General features: G+C 43.2%; 3 protein-coding genes across 5 annotated transcripts; 1 reads left to right on the top strand and 2 right to left on the bottom strand.

Annotated features, from left to right (window-relative positions):
- Nucleotides 1–1,494: 1,494 nt before the first annotated feature.
- LOC108435867 (gastrula zinc finger protein XlCGF49.1-like) lies at nucleotides 1,495–5,952 on the bottom strand. Of its 2 annotated transcripts, none has more exons than XM_017711986.2 (2): nucleotides 5,678–5,952; nucleotides 1,495–3,202 (listed from the first exon to the last, which is right to left on the bottom strand). In XM_017711986.2, exon 2 carries the CDS (start codon nucleotides 3,105–3,107, stop codon nucleotides 2,313–2,315), a length of 795 nt encoding a protein of 264 aa, XP_017567475.1. In that variant the 5' UTR covers nucleotides 3,108–3,202; nucleotides 5,678–5,952; the 3' UTR covers nucleotides 1,495–2,312. The 2 variants fall into 2 exon arrangements, with proteins under 2 accessions (XP_017567475.1, XP_017567476.1); XM_017711987.2 differs by lacking the exon at nucleotides 5,678–5,952 and adding an exon at nucleotides 3,290–4,607.
- A 1,132-nt stretch (nucleotides 5,953–7,084) lies between these two features.
- im:6904045 (protein NATD1) lies at nucleotides 7,085–8,486 on the top strand. 2 transcript variants are annotated; one of them, XM_017711966.2, is made up of 3 exons: nucleotides 7,085–7,330; nucleotides 7,511–7,629; nucleotides 8,161–8,486. In XM_017711966.2, exons 1-3 carry the CDS (start codon nucleotides 7,174–7,176, stop codon nucleotides 8,275–8,277), a joined length of 393 nt encoding a protein of 130 aa, XP_017567455.1. In that variant the 5' UTR covers nucleotides 7,085–7,173; the 3' UTR covers nucleotides 8,278–8,486. The 2 variants fall into 2 exon arrangements, with proteins under 2 accessions (XP_017567455.1, XP_037400867.1); XM_037544970.1 differs by lacking the exon at nucleotides 8,161–8,486 and adding an exon at nucleotides 7,823–8,150.
- Nucleotides 8,487–10,640: 2,154 nt separating this feature from the next.
- Nucleotides 10,641–16,353, bottom strand: si:dkey-282h22.5 (uncharacterized protein LOC107988040 homolog). The gene is made up of 5 exons (XM_037544617.1): nucleotides 16,117–16,353; nucleotides 14,050–14,211; nucleotides 13,453–13,546; nucleotides 12,091–12,217; nucleotides 10,641–11,575 (listed from the first exon to the last, which is right to left on the bottom strand). The coding sequence occupies exons 3-5, from the start codon at nucleotides 13,544–13,546 to the stop codon at nucleotides 11,302–11,304; spliced, it is 495 nt and encodes a 164-aa protein (XP_037400514.1). The 5' UTR covers nucleotides 14,050–14,211; nucleotides 16,117–16,353; the 3' UTR covers nucleotides 10,641–11,301.
- Nucleotides 16,354–21,719: the final 5,366 nt, after the last annotated feature.

Here is a 21,719-nt window from a genome sequence, read left to right as displayed (position 1 = left end):
AACCCCCCCCACGAGCACGCCAGAGGCAACAGTGGCATGGAAAAACTTTTAGAAACCTTAAGAACCCATCCTCCTCTGGTCAACCCTCCTCTGGTCAATGAAACATTCGTCCAGGGAACATTTAATATAATATTGAGAAAAGTTTTATATCCACGGAACGCTTCACGGGATAAAATCAAGATGTCCAGGAAGAATAGGTGCTTTAAATGTATAAATCCCAAAGTCTGGCTAACTCTCTATTCCCTATATTCTTTCCTACATGCATCTGGAATATGATCAAAACTTAATATTCTAAGCTCAGAGGGACTATTTTAATAGATTTATAATGTCTTGCCATGGGGTGATCCTCACTATCTTCCCTGATAGCACACTTGTTACGTTTTACTTCTGCCTACATGTGATAAAGACGGAGACATGTCTCATCACCAGGACAGCACTGAATAACCGCACCCAAAGCCTGTAAACTTAACTTGCCAACTTTAGGAATTGGGGGGATCCAGCGCAGGCACCTTCCACAGATGTATGTGGAGTACACTGATCAGACATAACATCATGACCACCTCCTCGTTTCTGAGCTCACTGTCCATCTTATCAGCTCCACTTACCGTATAGTTCCACAGTTACAGACTGTAGTCCATCTGTTTCTCCGATACTCTGTTACCCTGTTCTTCAGTGGTCAGGACCCCCATGGACCCTCACAGAGCAGGTACTATTTGGGTGGTGGATCATTCTCAGCACTGCAGTAACACTGACGTGGTGGTGGTGTGTTAGTGTGTGTCGCACTGGTCTGAGTAGCTGGTCAGAATTTTTAAACACCTCAGTGTCACTGGTGGACTGAGAATAGTCCACCAGCCAACAGCGTCTTGTGACCACTGATGAAGGACTAGATGATGACCAATGCAATCTGTGCAGCAGCAGGTGAGCTACTGTCTCTGAATTTACACCTACAAGGTGGACCGACAAGGTAGGAGTGTCTAATAGAGTGGACAGTGGATAGTACCTGCTCTGTGAGGGTCCAGGAGGTCCTGACCACTGAAGAACAGGGTAACAGAGTATCAGAGAAACAGATGGACTACAGTCTGTAACTGTAGAACTACAGAGTGCAGCTATACAGTAAGTGGAGCTGATAAGATGGGCAGTGAGCGTAGAAACAAGGAGGCGGTCATAATGTTATGCCTAGCCGGTACGACGACTTCTACAATCCTAAAGGATCCATGCTTATCCTGAGAAGGGGAACATGGAGAAATGCAGCAGTATTAATTATTCTTCATTTTCTCAAAACAACAAATACTGTGTCTGCTCCCTTTTGGTTTCTGATCACATCAACAAAGCGAGCACCGGAGCTGACCTGGAGAAACGTGGCGTTGACCTGTAGCACACCCCACTCTCTGAGCCCACCCAAGCACCACCCAACATAACACAGCATTAAAAATAGCATAAAATTCAACATATTACATCAAACGTTTGCTAACAATAAGACTCCACAATACCAAATTGTCCTTCTCAGACTTATTTATTTACAGCATTTTATGATGCTTCAAATAATTAACATGACAAAAAAGGACTAGTGTTGGTTAGAGGGGATTCAGCTTCTCTCTGCTGCTCCCTGCGCTCGATCCTAGGTATAAGAAACTCTCAGACTGCATTCAAATAGTTGGAACATGCGATGTCCGTAGTGCAAAGACCGATGTCCCGATTCATGGAAAATATATTGTACAGTTCCTAATCACATAATCAATACATACGTAATAATTACACAACGATGGAGGCATACAAAGCACAGAACAAAAAGCCTTTGTTATAACAGTTCTTTTATAGATTTCTTCTATTCTTTGATTCTTAATTCGATTGTTAAGAAGTAACCAAACTCATTCAGAGTGGTCGGAAATGACACGGTGCCTTGAGGACTTCGATTTCTTTATACTGGTGGTGATAGGAACCAGGGGTCACACGCCTAGTGTTAAAAATATCGGGGGAAAAGGTGAATATGTAACATTTTCTTTCAGTCCTCCATAAACGGCTCTCATAAATACATTTTAGGCCCGAGCCTTCTCAAAACTAAATCGTCTCAAGCATCAGGCAGCATATTTGTAACCTCTTAATACAACAGCTGTCAGTAAAGTAGCTTTTCCAGGCTTTAAACGCTTCAGACATCTGGCTCCCATCACCACCACTGTGGACAGTTCCGACTATGCAGTGCATTCCACATCAAACCACCGTGAAGGACTTCATTATGCAGAACTTTCTGCAAAATCAGGGAAAAATCTGAGTCTGTCAGCAAAGGTATTTAAACTTCAAACAGCGTTACAACATCAAACTAAAACAACCTGATAATAAATATCGTCACTTTCATCCAACAAACTTGTGTCAGGAGGTTCTGAGCCCCTGTTAATGCATTTGTGTGTCTTGAACGTGTTCGAATGCCTGAAGCTCTTGCCACACTCAGAGCAGTAATAGGGTTTCTCTCCTGTGTGAATGCGCTGGTGCAGCTGGAGATGACTCTGTCGATTAAAACTCTTCCCGCAGTCTAAACAGCGAAAGGGTTTCTCTCCTGTGTGAATGTTCTGATGCGTTTTGAGATGGCTCAGTACGTTGAAACTCTTGCCGCACTCCGGGCAGTCATAGGGCTTCTCTCCCGTGTGAATGCGCTGGTGAGTCTGGAGACTACTGAGCTGATTAAAGCTCTTCCCGCAGTCTGAGCAGTAATACGGTTTCTCTCCGGTGTGAATGCGCTGGTGTTTTTTGAGGGTACCCTTCTCTCTAAAGCTCCGTCCACACTCTGAGCAGGGATAGGGCTTCTCTCCTGTGTGAATGCGCTGGTGTATCTTCAGGTTGCCTTTATCCCTGAAGCTCCTTCCGCACTCGGGGCAGTCAAACGGCTTCTCTCCAGTGTGAACGCGCTGGTGTCTTTGGAGATGGTTATGCAGAGTGAAACTCTTACCGCACTCCAAGCAGTGGTGAGTTCTCTCCTTGACTGTAATCCTCTGTGTTTCTCCGACAAAAGTGTCAAGGTAGAGAGGAACAGAAGACGTCTGCTGAGGACTGGAGCTTCCAGTGGAAGCTATGTCCTCACATTTAATCTCGCCCGAATCCAGCAGGGTGTTCATGGCGGCAACTCTTCGTGCGTTTGTGGAGATTTAACCTGTGCAGGAAGGTGGATGCTAGGAGCAGAAGATGGCTTGCAGCACGACGTCGTTCATCTCTGGAGAAACAGAAAGATTTAAAGCTCAATGGGAACAACAGCAGTATGTTAACATGGTTAGATAGTCAGATAGTTACACACACATACATCATCTAAACTGCTCGTCCCTTTGGGTCGCCGGGGAGGGGGTGGGGGTGGGGGGGTGTTAGCCGGAGCCTATCCCAGCTGTCATTGGGCAGAAGGCAGGACACACCCTGGACAAGTCGCCAGACCATGGCAGGGCAGACAGATAGGCACATACATCCACACACACATCCAACATTCACACCTAAGGTCAATCTAACACGTCCAACTGGCCTGACTGCATGTCTGGACTGTGGGAGGAAACCAGAGAACCTGGAGGAAACCCAGGCAGACACTGGGAGAACAAGCAAACCCCACGCAGAAAGGGCCCGGTTTGCCCGGCCAGGAACCGAACCCAGGCCCTTCTTGCTGAGAGGCCACAGTGCGAGCCACCGTGCCCCCCTCAGTTAGTTTCAGATGAATTTAAACATCAAAAATAAAACATCAATTGTGAATCTAATGCACTGATACAGGGGATCACCGAACTGTATAGTTTAACATTTCTGCTGTAGGAAACGGCTGAAAGTTATCCAGCTCATAAATAAATAAATAAAGAGCTCTCGAACTTCTCACTCTGTAACAGACACGACATACAAACACGTACTATTCAGTTTTCACTGGTAGTAACTTTTTAATTAATTAGTAATAGCCATGAAGTTCGCACTATACATCAGCATTCACACAGGCTGCTCTGTAATGTATATAAAAATAAAAAGGGAGGTCAGGACATTCGAAACTTGACTACGTAAATCTTGTAGGATGTTTTGTAACGCTGGTTGCGCTTCGGAGCATTTAAAGAGAGCTCAGTCAAAACTCAGGGCACGCCATATTTTAATGTTTTTTCTCCTCACTCAGTAAAGTTAGTTCTTTAAAACTGAACAGAAACGTCTTACATAGTGCAGCGAATAAAGCCTGGAGACGACGGTGTTCAAGCCCAAAGACACCGCACATAAGCCAATTCAACTAGCCAGTCCTTGTTCTTTTAAAGTGAATATGTTAGATCACGAAAACACATGAAAATGTGCTGGACTTCGGAGCGGGGGGCACTTTGGAGCGGGGGCACTTCGGAGCAGGGGGCACTTCGGAGCGGGGGGCACTTCGGAGCGGGGGGCACTTCGGAGCGGGGCCAGGACTGGGAACCTGTGTTCTAGACAACTGCTGCACTTCTTTAGCAAAAGACAAAAATCTTGTACCAACAAATGTGCACATGTAATGTTCACAGCAGCCCATCCATGGTCTCTTTTTGCCCGTTTACACACTCACTGGCCACTTTATTAGGTACACCATTCAGTTGCTTGTTAACACAAATAGCTAATCAGCCAATCACACGGCTGCAACTCAGTGCATTTAGGCATGCAGAGGTGGTCAAGACGACTTGCTAAAGTGCAGACCGAGCATCAGAACGGGGAAGAAAGGGGATTTAAGGGACTTTGAACGTGGCCTGGTTGTTGGTGCCAGACGGGCTGGTCTGAGTATTTCAGAAACTGCTGATCTGCTGGGATTTTCACACACAACCATCTCTAGGGTTCACAGAGAACGGTCCGAAAAAGAGGAAACATCCAGTGAGCGGTCAGTTGTGTGGATGAAAATGCCTTGTTGATGTGAGAGGTCAGAGGAGAATGGGCAGACTGGTTCCAGATGATAGAAAGGCAACAGGAACTCAAATAACCAACCAGAATCTCTGAGGAACGTTTCCAACACCTTGTTGAAAGTCTGACATGAAGAATTAACACAGTTCTGAAGGTAAAAGGGGGTCCAGCCTTTTACTAGCAAGCCTAATAAAGTGGCCGGTGAGTGTGTATATTATTGAATACTGGTCAGTTTCATGCATGCACAAATTCTCTGTACAGTGTAAGATGAAAACTTGATCAGCTTGATTATCATAGACATATATATTCATTCATTAAGCACTTTTTTGAGAACATATCGTGTAAATACTAAACACAGCATTAACAACAGAGCCGCTGGGAAACTAACTATACAGCTAGCTATCGTTGCTGTGTGAACAAAACCTCGTATCTCCAAAATGGGAACTTTACAGGAGAAGGAAAAAACCTGCTTTAGTTTTAATGCAAGTCAATGGAACCAGACGTCTTTCCAAGCAATTTTGGGCTGTTTCCTTTGGTCCATTCTTCGTGAAACTTACACACATTGTAAAGCACAACAGGCACTTTCAAACCATGCCAAAAACTGAAAAACGACAAAAATGGAGATGTGAGGTTTTGTCCCAATAACAGCGGCTAAGGCAATAAAAACACGGGCCTAGGACACATAGGAGCTAACCGCTAATGCTGCTCCTGTCTCTGCTGGCATTAAAATGCGTCGCCGAAACAAAAAATCTCTCCGGCTCTTTCTCTACCAGTGAATAAGCGACGGTTTAACCAGGTGAGGAGACGGTAAACAGGTTCCTACTTTTAATGGAGCAGCTTCTGTTTCTTAACGGACAACATTACTGTATCAGCAGCACAGACGGAGGAGGAGGAGGTCTTCTTCTCCACTTTACTGCGGTTGGAGACACAAAATTAGCGCCACCACCTGGACTGCAGGGCCCTTCACGCTGAAACGAGCGTGAACCGGAGCCTGTCTGAGCCTCGGCGCTATTTTTATCCTACACCTTTAAAACAAAACGCACACACATGAAGCAAAAACCCTCATTAATGCTCTCTCCTCATATTCCACAAACCCCGCCTCCTGCGCCACGATTGGCTAGTGCTTCACGCGAACTGTCCGCCGATTGGCCAGTTGAGAAGTCAGTCACATCACCGTGACGACCGTAGAACCCGAGCAAGCATCGGAGGGTCGGGCCAAATAACCTGTAGAGAGGAGCATGTCCAAGCGCTAGAGGGCGCTCCCGAGCGAGTCCAAAACGAATGGGTGGACACGGAGCGTTTGAGCAAAAATCACAGTTTATAAACGCTGAAACTTTTTTGTGCGGTCGTTTCCTGAACAGCGAACATCATAAAACATTTGAACGCCGCTGATAAATTTCTGAGAGCTTTTAAACTCGAGTTATAGGAGCTTAAAACTGCGCCTCATGTATATTCATGACGCCAGCGAGCGCGAAGAGCCAATGAGCTGCTCCGCTCGCCCGTCAATCATCCCGCTCCAGCGGGAAAGCCCGCCTCCTGCTGCCCGAAACCCGTTTACTGTGGAATAAAGGAAACACGCCGGTGAGATTTCCCTGCGGTTTTAGTGAAACTCGTCCTCCTGCTGTCTAAAACTAAAGGAAAGTTCTGGCTCAGTGATTAGAGACTATTCTAACTGTTCGTGTTTAGCCGTCGGGCTCCATTCACTCCCATTCACTGAGGACTCACTCGCGGGCGCCCTCTGCTGTTCAGCAGGCCTGTTTTTGATATAATAGGGGGAATAAGAAGCGGCCAGGCTCCTCATAATAAACCGGCTCTGGACGCAGTTTGGCACTAACCTGTGCAGGATCAGGGTCTCTCATTAGGGATTTTAAAGGGGGGGGGGGCTCACTAGCGCCCCCTATGAACCCACACTGCATGAATGCGGACTCAACAGAGAGAGAAAGAGAGAGAGAGAGAGAGAGAGAGAGAGATTAATAAAGATTAATAAGTCATATAATATTTATAAATATATAAATATTTATATATAATAATTATATTAATCGTGATATGTTATTTATATACCTATTTATATGATGTATTATTTATCGTCATTAATGTGTGTTTATTATATTTATTTAGTGAGAATATAATTAAAATAAATAATAAAACAGGCACGAAACAAAACAAGTAAACAGAGAGCGTTTGTGGAGTTAGCGCGCCCCCTGCTGTTACGCGGATGAATTTACAGGGAGCACCGCGCTGACCTCCCACCTGAGCAGAGAGGAGGACCTCTCGCAGTCTCGGCGGTAACGGAAGCGGAGCTGTGGCGCTGTGCTCGTAATGCTGCCTCGAAACTGCCTCTGTAACCTCAGACGAGCCCAGAGACTCGCAGCAGGGAAACCGAGCGGGTCTCAGTTTTGTGGTTTAAGCGCGGAAGCGAAGCGCGTCGTTCACGACAGACAACAGCGCCGCTTCGTAGTCCGGCTGGACGGCGGAGGTGAGCGAAGCGGACGGGGGGGGGGGGGGGCGGAGCGGAGGGGAGGGGAGGGGACGGGACGGGGGCGGAGGGGAGGGGAGGGGACGGGGGCGGAGGAGAGGGGGGCGGAGCGGAGGGGAGGGGGCGGGCAGCTGTGAAGGAGCCGCGTGTTTAACTTGGCCGTGTTTTGTTCCTCGGCAGGTCCAGAGCGCAGCGCGGTGCTGAGCTACGCTTACAGGACTGACCGGCACGTGCAGCTACTGTCCACTGTGGTCCCAGAGCCCTTCAGAGGGAAAGGTGTGGCCGCACAGCTCGCGAAGGTAAAGAGTTTTTAACCCGGTAAACTTTGATCATCAACCTGCTCGCGCGTCATCCAGGTGTAAAGGGGAATTCCACTGATTTTCCCAAAGTTTTACATGGTTTCTTTGTCGCAGTGTGAACACAGTAATCCACAGCGGTTTCCTGTGAAATGGTCATTTGTAGAGAAACTTACAGACTCTGGTTTCTTTGCAGTGGTGGTGATGGGAACCAGGAGGCGATGCCATCAAGATACATTTCGTTCTTGGTCATTTTATTCACTGTCCCAAGCCACCGCTGGACCTGCTGAAGCCTTCCGGGTTTTTATGCAATGTTGATGATCATAAAATAGTCATAAATCCGTGCAGGTGCCACTCCACCATGAATGGGTTAAATACGGGTTCACCACCTCTGTGAAGAAATAGTCAGCAGGTTCCTCTGGAATTAAGCATTTCACATCAAATAACCCGAATGAATAATAGAAATAAAAATATAGATAGAATTTCCCTTTGATAGCAATAACGAGCCTAATAGCATCTGTTTTCTCCCCACAGGCTGCACTGGACTTTGTGGTAGAAGAACAGTTAAAAGCCACTGTCTCTTGCTGGTATATTCAAAAATATGTTAAAGAGAATCCACATCATGGATACCAGGCGTACATTGAAGATTAATTTTACCAAGCCTGTTCATCGCGTGTTACAGTGCTCAAATTCCTGCTTACCAAATCACTTTTATCTGGACTGGATTCAAATTTTGTGGATATATATATAAACAGCGCTGTGTGAAGGTTTTAGGCGTCTAAGCAAATTTTTAACAGTTTCCCTCAGCAGTGAGTTTATCACAATATACATTAGAATAAAGTCGTATTCATAATTCAAATAAACAGAAAAACAATAAACAGTAACAAGAATTTCTTGGGTCCATATTTTTCCTGGACACCTTCACAGCCGCCACAGAGACTCGTTAATATCATCAATTACATCATGAGCTCAATTTACTGAGCACTGATTGGTCAAACCAGGAGCTGCTTTATAACTACATATAATACTGGGCTTCCTCGAGGAGCGGCTTGGAGATGGGTCAACACACACACTGACATCCAGAAAATCACTGTTTATTATTTTTATAATCATTATTAATTAATATTCTATAAATGTTGTTTATTCAAATATTGACACTTTTCTCAGCAAATAAACACAAACTACACAAATAAATAGAAAATGTATCTTGGGTGCCTGAGACTTTCACACAGTACTGAATATAAATATATAATAATTATGTTCACTCACCAGCCAATTTATTAGGTACACCTTGCTAGTAAAAGGTTGGACCCCCTTTTCCCTTCAGAACTGTCTTAATTCTTCGTGGCCGACTTTCAACAAGGTGTTGGAAACGTTCCTCAGAGATTCTGGTTGGTTATTTGAGTTCCTGCTGCCTTTCTATCATCTGGAACCAGTCTGCCCATTCTCCTCTGACCTCTCACATCAACAAGGCATTTTTGTCCACACAACTGACCGCTCACTGGATATTTCCTCTTTTTCGGACCGTTCTCTGTGAACCCTAGAGATGGTTGAGCGTGAAAATCCCAGCAGATCAGCAGTTTCTGAAATACTCAGACCAGCCCGTCTGGCACCAACAACCACGCCACGTTCAAAGCCCCTTAAATCCCCTTTCTTCCCCGTTCTGATGCTCGGTCTGCACTTCAGCAAGTTGTCTTGACCACCTCGACACGCCTAAATGCACTGAGTTGCAGCCGTGTGATTGGTTGATTAGCTATTTGTGTTAAAAGGCAACTGAACAGGTGTATCTAATAAAGTGGCTGGTGAGTGTGTGTGTGTGTGTGTGTGTGTGTGTGTGTGTGTGTGTGTGTGCGTATATATATATATATATATATATATATAAACAATCGCTGTTGTATCTCCATTTTTGTCGATTCTGAGTTTTTGACATAATTTGAAAATGCATGTTGGCCTTTATATTGTGTGTGAATTCCACGAAGGATGGACCAGAATAAACGGCCAAAAATGACTTGGAAAACATTCTGGTTCCATTGACTTACATTGAAAGTAATGTATGTTTTTGCTTCTCCTGTAAAGTTTCCGTTCTGGAGATGCGAGGTTTTGTTCCGACAGCAGCAATATGCTGATATGTAGCTGATCCATGTCAAAGTGCTTTAAAGTGATCATGGATCTTTAAGCCATGTCTGCCAGAAGATGTGCTAGTGAAGGCAGTGTGTGTTAGACAATCCTTGAGGGTCAGCAGCATCTAAACACGTCCCTGATTTGGACAGTCCTGCAGCGCAGGCCCATCTGTTTGAAGCCCCGGTGTCTTTATTTAACAACCCTCTCACCTGCTGTGTCCCCCTAAATGGGTGAGACATCACAACACATTCAAACATGGGCCTTTTGCTTGGAGAACGCTGTGAGAAGTCCACAGGCAGGATACTGACTTTTTGGCAAATATACAAATGGGCAACAGTGAGAACTGCATTACATAAGCTGTAGACATGAAGTCAATGAACTTTCTGCCTCTAGGCCAATGGAAAGGGCTGTGATAGAGGAGGACGTTGTAAAGGAGGAGCAACCAACTTTGTGACTGTTTTATTTGTCTGGATCGCTGGATCGGTGCTGTTCATGACACCCACTCAGCAGCAAAGCCTCTGGCTGCTGGAATAAAATAGCAAAGGGTGATAAGTGATGTTCAAACCCAGTCTCCTGCCACCGGTCCTCCCATTCTTCATTAAGAGTCCATAAACATCTGTGTTTTATTGTCTAAGAATGTTATACGTTCACTCATGCGGCTCTATATATGTACACACACGCATCCCCTAAACCGCTTATCCTTCTGGGTCGCGGGGGATGCTGGAGCCTAACCCAGCATATATCATTGTCATTATAATAAGAATAATTGAGTTTACTTTACATGCTCTGGATATTCTCTCATAACCACTTACATACAATTCAGTATTAAATGAATTTAGTGCGTCTAAGTGTGGAAATGTCCTCTCCAAAGCAGTGAGACCACAGAGTGCCTGTTAAAATATACACTAAGTCATTTTAATGCATAAATGTCCATATAATTGTACCTTTATCATGATCTAAAACAAAAAAAACACTTAAAAGACATAAAAGAACCCATTATATTAGAGTCTACACATCGCTACTTACAAAGAATCGAAATGTGTTCTCCAATAAACTTTTCTTGTTTGATGCATGGACCTCAATTCATATAAATCTTGCAAATATGGCAAAAAATGCCCGTCATAATTTTATATAAGCAAGTGTTGTCAGGCCTGCTGATTCGGTAGATAATCATCTCTAAAAAGATACTGTAGGCAAAGCTTTATTGACCTCCCTGCATTTAAACATAAAAAAAAACATAAGTCACCCAGAATGCAAAGCTATGTATGATATTGACCATCCAAAAGACTGGGGTGTCCAGTCTTGTCCGCAATATACATTCCAATAAAGCAGGAGTACACATGGTCAGTTGTTTGCAGACTGGGTCGCACTGATTCATTACAACAGGAATGAACCTGCAGCCACACTGGCCCTGTGCAGGTAAGACTCTACCACCCTGATCTAGAAGCATTGACGCATTTTTTGGCATTTTGGGTGAAGTATTCCAATAATAGTTCATATTCGCATTAGATTTTCATTTGATAGCTCGGATGTCCCTTGAAATGCCTTTGTCCACTAAGTACCAGGGCCTCTCCTGGCTCTTGCCCTCCGAATCCACTGTCCTGTGTTGGAAGCTCTCACAGAGGCCTTCGCGGGCGTCTTTGCTGTGGCTCTCACAACTGGCCGCCGTGGGGGCACCCACATTGAAGTTCTGGGCACTTTTCCTGCCTGAAGCTCATCCACGAAGCCCTCCACCTTGTCAAATTCGTTGGTAAGCTTTGCCAGGTTCTCCTTCAGAGTGTTAAACTGCTTGTAAAGGTCTCCCACCGCATCAGACAGAGGCTTAATCCTACACACATCGAAACAGCAGCAGTGAGAGAAGTGAAAGAAGAAGTGAGAGCTTTTACAGTTAAGCGTGCCAGGTCTGATGTAAGCCGCTCTTGCCCAAGTCGAGTCACGGGACAATCTTTGCGTAGTCAGGGACAAAAAATGCCAGGTACTGCTTATGTATATATGAGTATACACGAGTAGCTATATGTATAAAACACATGGACTGTATGTTAGGTAGTAATTCATAGTTTAGTATGATTATAACAGAACATATACACCCTCTCCAAATACGTTTCTATGTGAATCATGGCTCAGATTTAAGGGCCAAAAACTGTCCCAGCCTAACAATCTTTCAAACGGACTAATTAAACCTACAAAAACCCGCAGAACATCAGCACTGATTACAGCGGATAGCAGGTGACGCAGCTTTTCTGTCTTCTTTAATGAAACTTTTGCACTTTACTAAACAAACAGGTGTAACCTCAGCACTTTCTCTCCTTTATAAATGTGGGTTCTGTACAGCTCTTCACTTACCTCACATATTCTGGTAAGACTGACGCATGGTCATTGACTAACAGATCCTTCACCTGGTGCACGATAGCATATTTCCAGTTGTCCAGCACTTGGGTCATGTTCGAGCAGCTTTTGCCATTTGTTTTATCTGAAAGGATTGAACAGATCTTGGTTGCCTCGTCGTTGTGCATTCAACCAATTACGCCAAGCTTATTCTCAGTTACGAACTGGGGTTCAAGGACAAGTACAGAAATAATTACTTTTACAGAAAGGTCTTTGAGGTTTTTTATGATGAACTGTTTTATTGATTTTTATTTTAGGTAAATGCAAAACCACATATATTTGTATTATAGGAACAACATGACACCCTTTACCCCTTTACACTGGCAACACTACATGCATGGCCTGACCTAACTGACCTAATCCAGTGCAGTACAAGGCTCTGTTGCACGCACACACACACATATGTGTGTATATATACATACATACATATATATATACATATACATACATACATATACATACATACATATATATATATATATATTGCTGCTGTCAGAACACAACCGTATACCTCAAAAATGGTAACTTTACAGGAGAAGGAAAAAACATACATTACTTTCAATGTAAGTCAATGGAACCAGAATTTTTTACAAGTCAATTTTGGTCATTTAGTTTGATCCATACTTCATGAAATTCACAAACAGTATAAAGGGCAGCCTGCCTTTTTGAATTATGTCAAAAACTGAAAATCGACAAAAATGGAGATGCGAAGTTTTGTTCGGACAACAGTGATATATAAAGTCTTTTTGGGTTTTAAAGAAAAAATGAATTTTAGTTTTTAGAACTAAAAAATGTAATATAAATCTATAAATGTAAATAAAGCTATTGAATTCACTGTTTTTGTAACATTGAAGTTAATGTGACTGATTTTGATACAGAAACCCTCACAAATATAAAACTTCATGAAGGGGTGGGGATACAAGAAAAAATGCACTTTCAAAATACCTGATTTCTATAAATACTGTGATATTTTGTATAAATACAACATTACAACTACTTATATTTTCAATATGAACCCATTTCCCTCACAAAAGCCCAAACAGGGTCGCCCCCAGGCGACGACTGTTACATGAATGTGCCTTTAGTTTGTCTATAACTGACCTGGAGATGAAAATTAAGCTATTGATGTGATATTGATTAGTACGCTATGGAATATTGCCATTTTGGTCTTCAGCTTAGAACAAGGCTTCTCAGAAAACTCCTGATACATTTTTACTGATGCACATCCCAAAAAAAGAAAACGCTGCAGAATGATGTCATTTTTGCGCATTGTCCATAAAAACGGCGCCACACGGTTGAAGACATTACGAAAAGTGTTACCTCTGAGCTCCAGTGTCTCATGAGTCCACTTCTTCTTCTGAGCGGCACATAGCGAGACCAGCCACAACACGGCCAGAGCCCTCCTCATCCTCATCTTCCTCAGCAAAACAGCAAATGATGTCATTGCAGTTGTTAATCCTTTGATATGATATGCAGCTACCTCAGACATTATACTGGTGTTAATGGACCCAGCTAGGCTTGTAAGCCTGAGAGCTCAGCCCGACTTTCCAGTATTAACATATGTTCCACACATTTTAAGAAGGAAAACAGCCTTCATGCTGGACTTTCTCTGACAAAACAAAGTGAGGGGGAGTTAGAGTTTAGGGATTTGTGATCAGAGATCTGGATTTCACTGCAGTGAAATGCACCAGTATCATATTTTATCATTAGTTCTTCAATCTGGGTGCATTGCCTCGTGGCAGTGCATGCACTATGATGCCAACAAAACTGCTCCATCAGATTCATCATGAAGATAAGATGAAGGTCTCTTTTTAATCTAATTTAATGCTCGAGAACGTCCTCAATGCACGTGTGATTTGACTAGAAGTTGACAGGCTAAATGTATTTTGACCTCTGTGAAAAGCTACAGTCAAATACCTGATTTGGTGTGGTGAGCGTGAGTTCCTCTGCTCAGTGATATCCGAGCCCTGGATTAATCCAGCTGTTTGGTTTACAGTGAGGAAACATGTCTGGAGGTGCTCTTATATCAGTATCCTAAGCCTCCGAAAGCCATCCCTCAACCTGCTCCCGCCTCCACAACTGGATGGAGAGAGAGAGAGAGAGAGAGAGAGAGAGAGAGAGAGAGAGAGAGAGCAGGCAGGATCGGATTCTGATTAAAAATGAGATTTTTCACTTATGCATTCCAGCCATTGCTTTTATTTGTTCAATTCCATCGCTGTTGTTGCAGCTCCAGAAGATTTTAATGAACCTTTTTTGCCAAACAACAGAGTTGGCATGTTGTAGTTCTAAAACTGCAGTAAACCTCTACATCCCAAGGCAGTCATTTTTAGTTGACCTATTCGTGCCCCGCCCCAAACGCGCTCTTTCATTGGAGCCATTGACATCCCTTGGGTAGCGATACAGAGCGCTGGCAAATCCCTTTGAGTTTAATTCAGTCTAGTTTAAAATGCCATGCCTATGTTTTTGTAGCTGCATTTCAGTTGAAAAAGGCAACCAATTTGCTACAAATCTAACAAGCTTGATTACATCAAGCCAAAAAAAACTGTACCCGACTCAAAGGATAGACGGACCAAGGTGGATCGAGAACTGAGTGATTCTCCCAACAGTCAAATGCAGCACCTGAACTTCCAGGAACGATGCAGGCTTTAGCAGAAACTGAAACTGAAGAAGATGCGCTGTTTTAGAGACCCAACCGACGAGTCTTCCAAAGTGGGAAATACACAATTCATGGGCAAACGTGCAGATAGGACATGGTGACATTCAGCAGGTCAGTGAACATCACATAATGTAGATCCAAGATCCATGAGACCAGGAACCACAGGGTCAGATTCTGGAGATTTAGACTGGTCAACTGACTCAAAGGCAGCCCCAGCCAAGTCATCTGCCTGGCGGCACTTGTCTTCCAGCGGGCGGACTTGAGTCACAGAGGTGGTTCGGAAGGAGCAGTCATATCTTTCCCGGCAGTGGTCCCAGTCGCAGGCTTGGCTCCAGAAGAGAACCGTTTGATGTAACAGCATCGCTCCAGCGCGGCATTCCTGATTCTCACTGTAATGGTCTGTGGAACATATGGGCCTTTTCTGTCAGCCCAAGCAGCCATCTCTGCACTCCGTAACAGTAGAGATAGGCGAGGCAGACCTGGAACTGGCAACCTAGGTGCTTCTGACACTCTCTATAGGTTCATAAAAAGATAATCAGTACATTTTATTCAGGTGGAAAAAAGGAGAAATACTAAGTTGCATCACTGTCTGGCCCGAGTTAAACAGCATGTGACAGGGATACTAACAGAAAGGTTAGACTGAAAAGGTTGTGTTTGGAAGCACATGTGTATGTGTGTATGTGTGTGTGTGTGTGTGTGTGTGTGTGTGTGTGTGTGTGTGTGTGTGTGTGTGTGTGTGTGTGTGAAATTTACGGGCCCATGTTGGAGCTACTGAGACCAACTATTCAAAGCTCATTTTCACAACTTAATGACTTTAGCACATTTTTACCGACACTCTTAAAAATAATAACACTCGTAAAAATAATAATGTTCTTTAAAGTAATTGACCTAATGTTAGTTAGCAGGGTTCAAGTAAAGTTTTACCAAAGGTCCTGTAGGGAATCAAAAGCATTTCTTCTGTGGCATCACTCCAAAGAACTCCTGGATTTTTAAGAGCCTAGGTGAAATTGGCCTGTTCATGCTACATCCACACATGTCTTTTCTAGGCAGGATAAGCTTTATAGGATACCGGCAACAATGTTATTCAACCAAAAGTCCAAAATACAGTTGTAGGCAAAAGTTTGTGCACTCCTGACCAAATTATAAAGTATATTTTATTAATTGTGAAGTGAGAAGAAGCACAACCTCTGCAGCAAACTATTTAATAACGTTGTTGCCATGTTTTTTTTTTCTACAAATGATAAAAGACAGTTCCCTTATATTTGATGATCTTAAAAACCAGAAAAAAAAATCATAAAATATAAATTTTATGAAGAGTTTGAACAAACCTGTCACACCAGTTGTTTCTGGTGCTCCTGTCCTGCCTGCTCCTGTCTCTGACAGTGATAACATACACACAGACTCCAACTCCCAGAATGCCCTGGAATCTTGTATCACACGTCCCACGGATCACATGGCTCTAACCAGGTCTCAGTCACCTGAGTTCTAGATTGCCTTCACCTGGTCTCCCTAGTATTTTTACCCCTTTGTTCCCTGTTTTACTCGCTGAGTATTGTTTGTGGTTCCGTCCCAACTCTACAAAGCGTTCTTCTTATGATTGTGTGTTCTCCGTGTATGACCTTCTTGCCCGTATCTCTGTTTATTATTTTTGCCTTCCCTCTGATGTTGATCTGCCGTGCTTTGACCCCTGGACTGTTTAACCACTCTGGAATGTTCTGTATTTAGCTTGTTTACCTAATTTGGAGACCCTGGCCCGTTTTTGGCTACTCTTTTGGATTTGCCCTTTGCAATAAAACCTCGTATATCTATCCGCGTTTGTCTTCTCCCTGCCCGGTTGTGACAAAACCCCTCTACTCCTCTAAGCAGCTGACTGAGACTCTGAAAATGAATCTGACGCCCACAAATCAGGGAGAATAAAAGATGCCAAAGTGCTTCCAGCTTCCAATTTCCACTGACCAAGATGTCATTAAGAAATGGCAGTTAAGGGGAACTGTGGAAGTCAAGGCAAAATCCGGAAGAGCAAGAACAGGATCCGATAGGACCGCTTGTGTGCTTGGCGGAAAGGCAAAGCAAAACCCCCATATCACAGTAAAGGTACCTGCAGGAAGGTTAAACTGATACAGGAGTGGTGAAGGATCGTTCTACTGTGCAGTGTTGCAAATATCTGACTCGCGTGGAATCTCATCAGCAACGTCAACAGCTGAAGTATGCAAAACAGCACCGAGATGGGGCAGGGGGCATTTTGGAAACAAGTGCTGTGAATTAAATATGACCACAATCACCAAGAGAATGTTTGGAGAAATAAAGAAGCAGTATTTGATGAAAAGAACACCTTGCAGACTGTTAAACATTCAGGTGGATCTGTTGCATCTTGGAGTTGAGTGGCAGGCATAGACATCAGAGTGGACTCTGTAACACACGGGGTGTTCCGTCTTGCACATGACACAATTACTATTACATTTTAAGTTTATCTGTTCAAAATCACTTGTGATAATAATAATTGTTGGTTTATTCTGGAATAACTACTATGAGCTAGATGCTTTAGTTAACATGTTAAGGTTTTGGAGACATAAAGAAGTCCATCCATCCATCCATCCATCCATTTTCTAAGCCGCTTCTCCGTCAGGGTCGCGGGGGGGTGCAGGAGCCTATCCCAGCAGTCTTCAGGCGGAAGGCAGGATACACCCTGGACAGGTCGCCAGTCCATCGCAGGGCAGACACACAGACAGTCACTCACACACTCACACCTAGGGACAATTTAGCACATCCAATTGGCCTGACTGCATGTCTTTGGACTGTGGGAGGAAACCGGAGAACCCAGAGGAAACCCACGCAGACACGGGGAGAACATGCAAACTCCACACAGAGAGGACCCCGGTCACCCGGCCGGGGAATCAAACCCAGGCCCTCCTTGCTGTGAGGCGACAGCGCTACCCACCACGCCACCGTGCCGCCCCGACATAAAGAAGTAATTCAATAATATAACTAATATACCATAATTACAGTCATTTTGGGCCACATTTGATCATCTCTTTTCAAATATGAGGCATCCTGGGTGTTTATTTAATTATTATTACTGTTTTAATGTATTTACTTCATTCCCAATGTTAAACAGCTTTCACAGTCATTATAAAATCACCTACAAATCTGTTTATCATTATGAACACAAGTTATTTCTTATTTTTCCACAGATTCCTGCAAGGTAGTTGGCATCTAAAGCCGTGGCATCTTATTAAGATAATTTTATACATGTATTTTGGTTTTATATGAATGAAAACAGTTTCATTGGTAATGAAAACAGTGTAATGAAACTTTTAATCGGTAGTACACGTCTGCTTACGATACACAAAGTTGTTGTAAAAATGTTGACGTGGGTGTTTTATGATTGAGGGTGATGCCGAAATAGGATCCAGTGCTTTGCTTTGAAACGGGCCTCTCTTGTTCTCGTGCACATGTGGATTTTGAGCTTGAATTACGTAATGTGAATGTTCTGAAAGTGTGCGGAATCTGTTTTAGTGTAATTCTCGAAGGAGCCGAGCTGGAGTAAAGCTGCAGGGCTTGCGCAATTCTGTGCTGGAAATAAATAACAGCTTGTAGTGTTTGTGCAGAGTGAGACGCATTTTGAAGAGATTTCCTTTTATTTTCTAACGTCCTCTGAGTGTTTAGACATGATACTTAGTCGGAGAATCAATGAACCAAAAAACGTGAACAGCAGACACTGACCTCTCCAAAATTTGCAGGCACAGTCAAAACATGTAAGCATGCAAGGCCATGTCCAGCAGGTAGACCTCCTCCTCTGTTTCTGGTATCTCAATATAATGAATTCTCTATTACATTTTCTTTAAAATATCTTGGAATAGTTTCATATACAAAGGAACTATATTTCTAGATATTTTCAAAAATGTCATTTATACTCCATATAAATATTACGAATGGACACTATTCCCTATATTTTATATGTGAATGCATTTCAGTATTGGCATGTCTGTGAATCTAAATGTTCAAAAATGACAGTTAAATGTATGTAGCACATATATTTTTTTATATGGAAGTATGTTTTTTCCACAAGAGATGGCTCATTTTCTCAAAATAACTTACTTTCTCTAATAGTTGACTTGAAATGTTGAGTTAAAGAGCCGATACATTTAAAAAAAAGTAATTGATTCAGGATAATGAGCTATTATTATGAGATATTAAGCCTAATGAGACTTGAAAACTTCATTTTCAGAAAATAAGATGTCAAAATGTTGACAGGAAACACAACAAAAAAATGTAAATGTGTCTTAATCCCATGAATCTATTTTCTAATTTTCGAACATTTTTTCTCCTCTAAACTATTCATGCTGGTATTTGTGACTGACGTACCAGCTATGCGAACTACAGCGCTGTGTGAAAGTTTCAGGCGTCTAAGCAAATTTTTAACAGTTTCCCTCAGCAGTGAGTTTATCACAATATACATTAGAATAAAGTCGTATTCATAATTCAGATAAACAGAAAAACTATAAACAGTAACAAGAATTTCTCGGGTCCATATTTTTCCTGGACACCTTCATAGCCGCCACAGAGACTCGTTAATATCATCAATTACATCATGAGCTCAATTTACTGAGCACTGATTGGTCAAACCAGGAGCTGCTTTTTAACTACATATAATACTGGGCTTCCTCGAGGAGCGGCTTGGAGATGGGTAAACACACACACCAACACACCAACATCCAGAAAAAAAATTATTATTTGTATATATATATATATATATATATATATAAATTAATATTCTGTACATTTTGTTTATTCAAATATTCACACTTTTCTCAGCAAATAAACACAAACTACACAAATAAACAGATTTTGAAAATGTGTCTTGGGTGCCTGAGACTTTCACACTGTACATCCCTCATAAGCATTGTGTTAGAAACATTCGTGTTGTTGACTGAAGAATTCCTGGTGACAGTTTGAAAGCAGTGTTTAGAGGTATGGAAACTCTAGTAATGTTCATCCACGATAGAAAACATGAGCAAGAAACATGAGAGAGGAACTTTAATAGAGTACACAGGAAATGCTCTCTGCCAAACTCGGATATGAAACAAGTGCAGTATGAAGTTCTGTAATCTCAGCCCTGACAGCAATGACTAATGAGAAAACAGATGAGCCCCTGTGAAAGAACCACGCTGACAACACTGATGTTCTTCAGAAGGAGAGAATAAGCCCTAAGGAATATCCCACTACACTGTGTTCTGTTTGGAGTGTCACAGTCACTCTGCTGGACTTAGTATAAAGATTTTAAAGAAAAGAAACACAGGATATGAGCTTATACTTCACAATTACCTCACGAATCCCCATTGGAAGAGAGATCTTTTGGGAATGCATCAGGGCTAATGTGAAGGCTAAAGTCTATGGCAGGGGTCGGCAACATGCGGCTCCAGCTCTTTTTCTGCCCTGTCGCGGCTCCACAGAAGAATTCCATTTTTAGGTAAACACAAAACAATCCTCCTAATATTTAAATTTAATAAAAGCTAATTCACCAACTTTTAACCCTAAAGATCGATGCACAGACTGCTGGTCCCCCAGTGCAGATAAGAACCTGGCCTGGCTAGTATCCAATGAAACGTTAAAGAGAGAGATTTCAGAGCAACGCTGATAATTTAGTCAAACTGAGTCAAATGGACTTATTTGCGTTTATAAGCGCTCCAGCTCGTCTCCTGATAGGCTCAATCTGCTGCACTAAGCACTAAGAAAGTTGTGAAGCCGAAGTCAGTTTCTCATTCACCGGCTTTTGTTTGCATTCTCGCGTTCGATTTTAAATGGTGCAGCAGGAAAATTCAAACCAGATGCTGGCAAAAGAGAAGCTGACTTTAGCCTCGTAAAAAGTTAAGTGATACTTTTTTTAATCCCACAAACGGGGAAATTCCACCTCTGCATTTAACACATCTGTGAAGTGAAACACCACATACACACTAGTGAGCACACACACACACACACACACACACACACTAGGGGACAGTGAATACACTTGCCCAGAGTGGTGGGCAGCCCTATCCACGGCACCCAGGGAGCAGTTGGGGGTTAGGTGTCTTGCTCAAGGACACCTCAGTCATGGACTGTCAGCTGAAGGGATTGAACCGGCGACCTTGCGGTCACAGGACCAGTTCCCTAACCTCCAGCCCGCGACTGCCCCCAGAGTTAAATGTTGAGAGAGAAATTATTCTACTTTTGTGGAAAAGTTGAGACATGTTTACAGCTGGACGTAAACTGTTGGTGGTTTGGTTTTTGTTAAAAGGACAAAACGGCTGTTCTTAACATTTGGGTCGCTGACCTCTGGTGTGTGGTCTTTAAACAACATACACAGAAGTGTACGTAGACACCGGCGACCCCTATGGGGTCCGCTAAATCACATTTCTCTCAGGATAATCAGGTTATAGAGAGCGGTCCTGGCAGCCATACTACCAGCAGGGAATGCAATCTGTCAGCAAATACACTAAACATCAGCAGAAGGAGAAAAATGGAGGAGTGACATTGTCTCATTATTGATGTGAAAAACAGAGTGAAATAGAAGAAGAAGGTGGAATCTGGCTTTTGTTAGGAAACTGGGGTATGAGTAGTGTGTACACTGGAATTGAAAAGACTGTGTGGAGAAGGGGGGCGTGGTTGAGTGTCGGATGCGGGAAGGAGTGACCGGTCCGGTTGAACCAGCGGGTTAAGTAGCTGACGATGCTGACCTGTGCCTTGTTTCTGACAGCCTACCTATATTCCTCTCTCACTTCAGTAGGCGACAGAGCTTTGAGAGAGAAGGAGACTCCGGTAAGGCACGAGAGGGAGCCAAACTGAACAGGTGGCAGGAGGTGGTCTAGGGATCTTCAGAGCTAAGTCGTTGGGAGCAATATGCTCCTGGTAGGGTCTCCGAGGGCGAACAGGTCTGGAGTGAAGACCCAGA

Source organism: Pygocentrus nattereri, chromosome 14 (assembly GCF_015220715.1).
Source record: "Pygocentrus nattereri isolate fPygNat1 chromosome 14, fPygNat1.pri, whole genome shotgun sequence".
Taxonomy (NCBI): Eukaryota; Metazoa; Chordata; class Actinopteri; order Characiformes; family Serrasalmidae; genus Pygocentrus; species Pygocentrus nattereri.
This window is presented reverse-complemented; position numbering and strand designations above follow the sequence as displayed.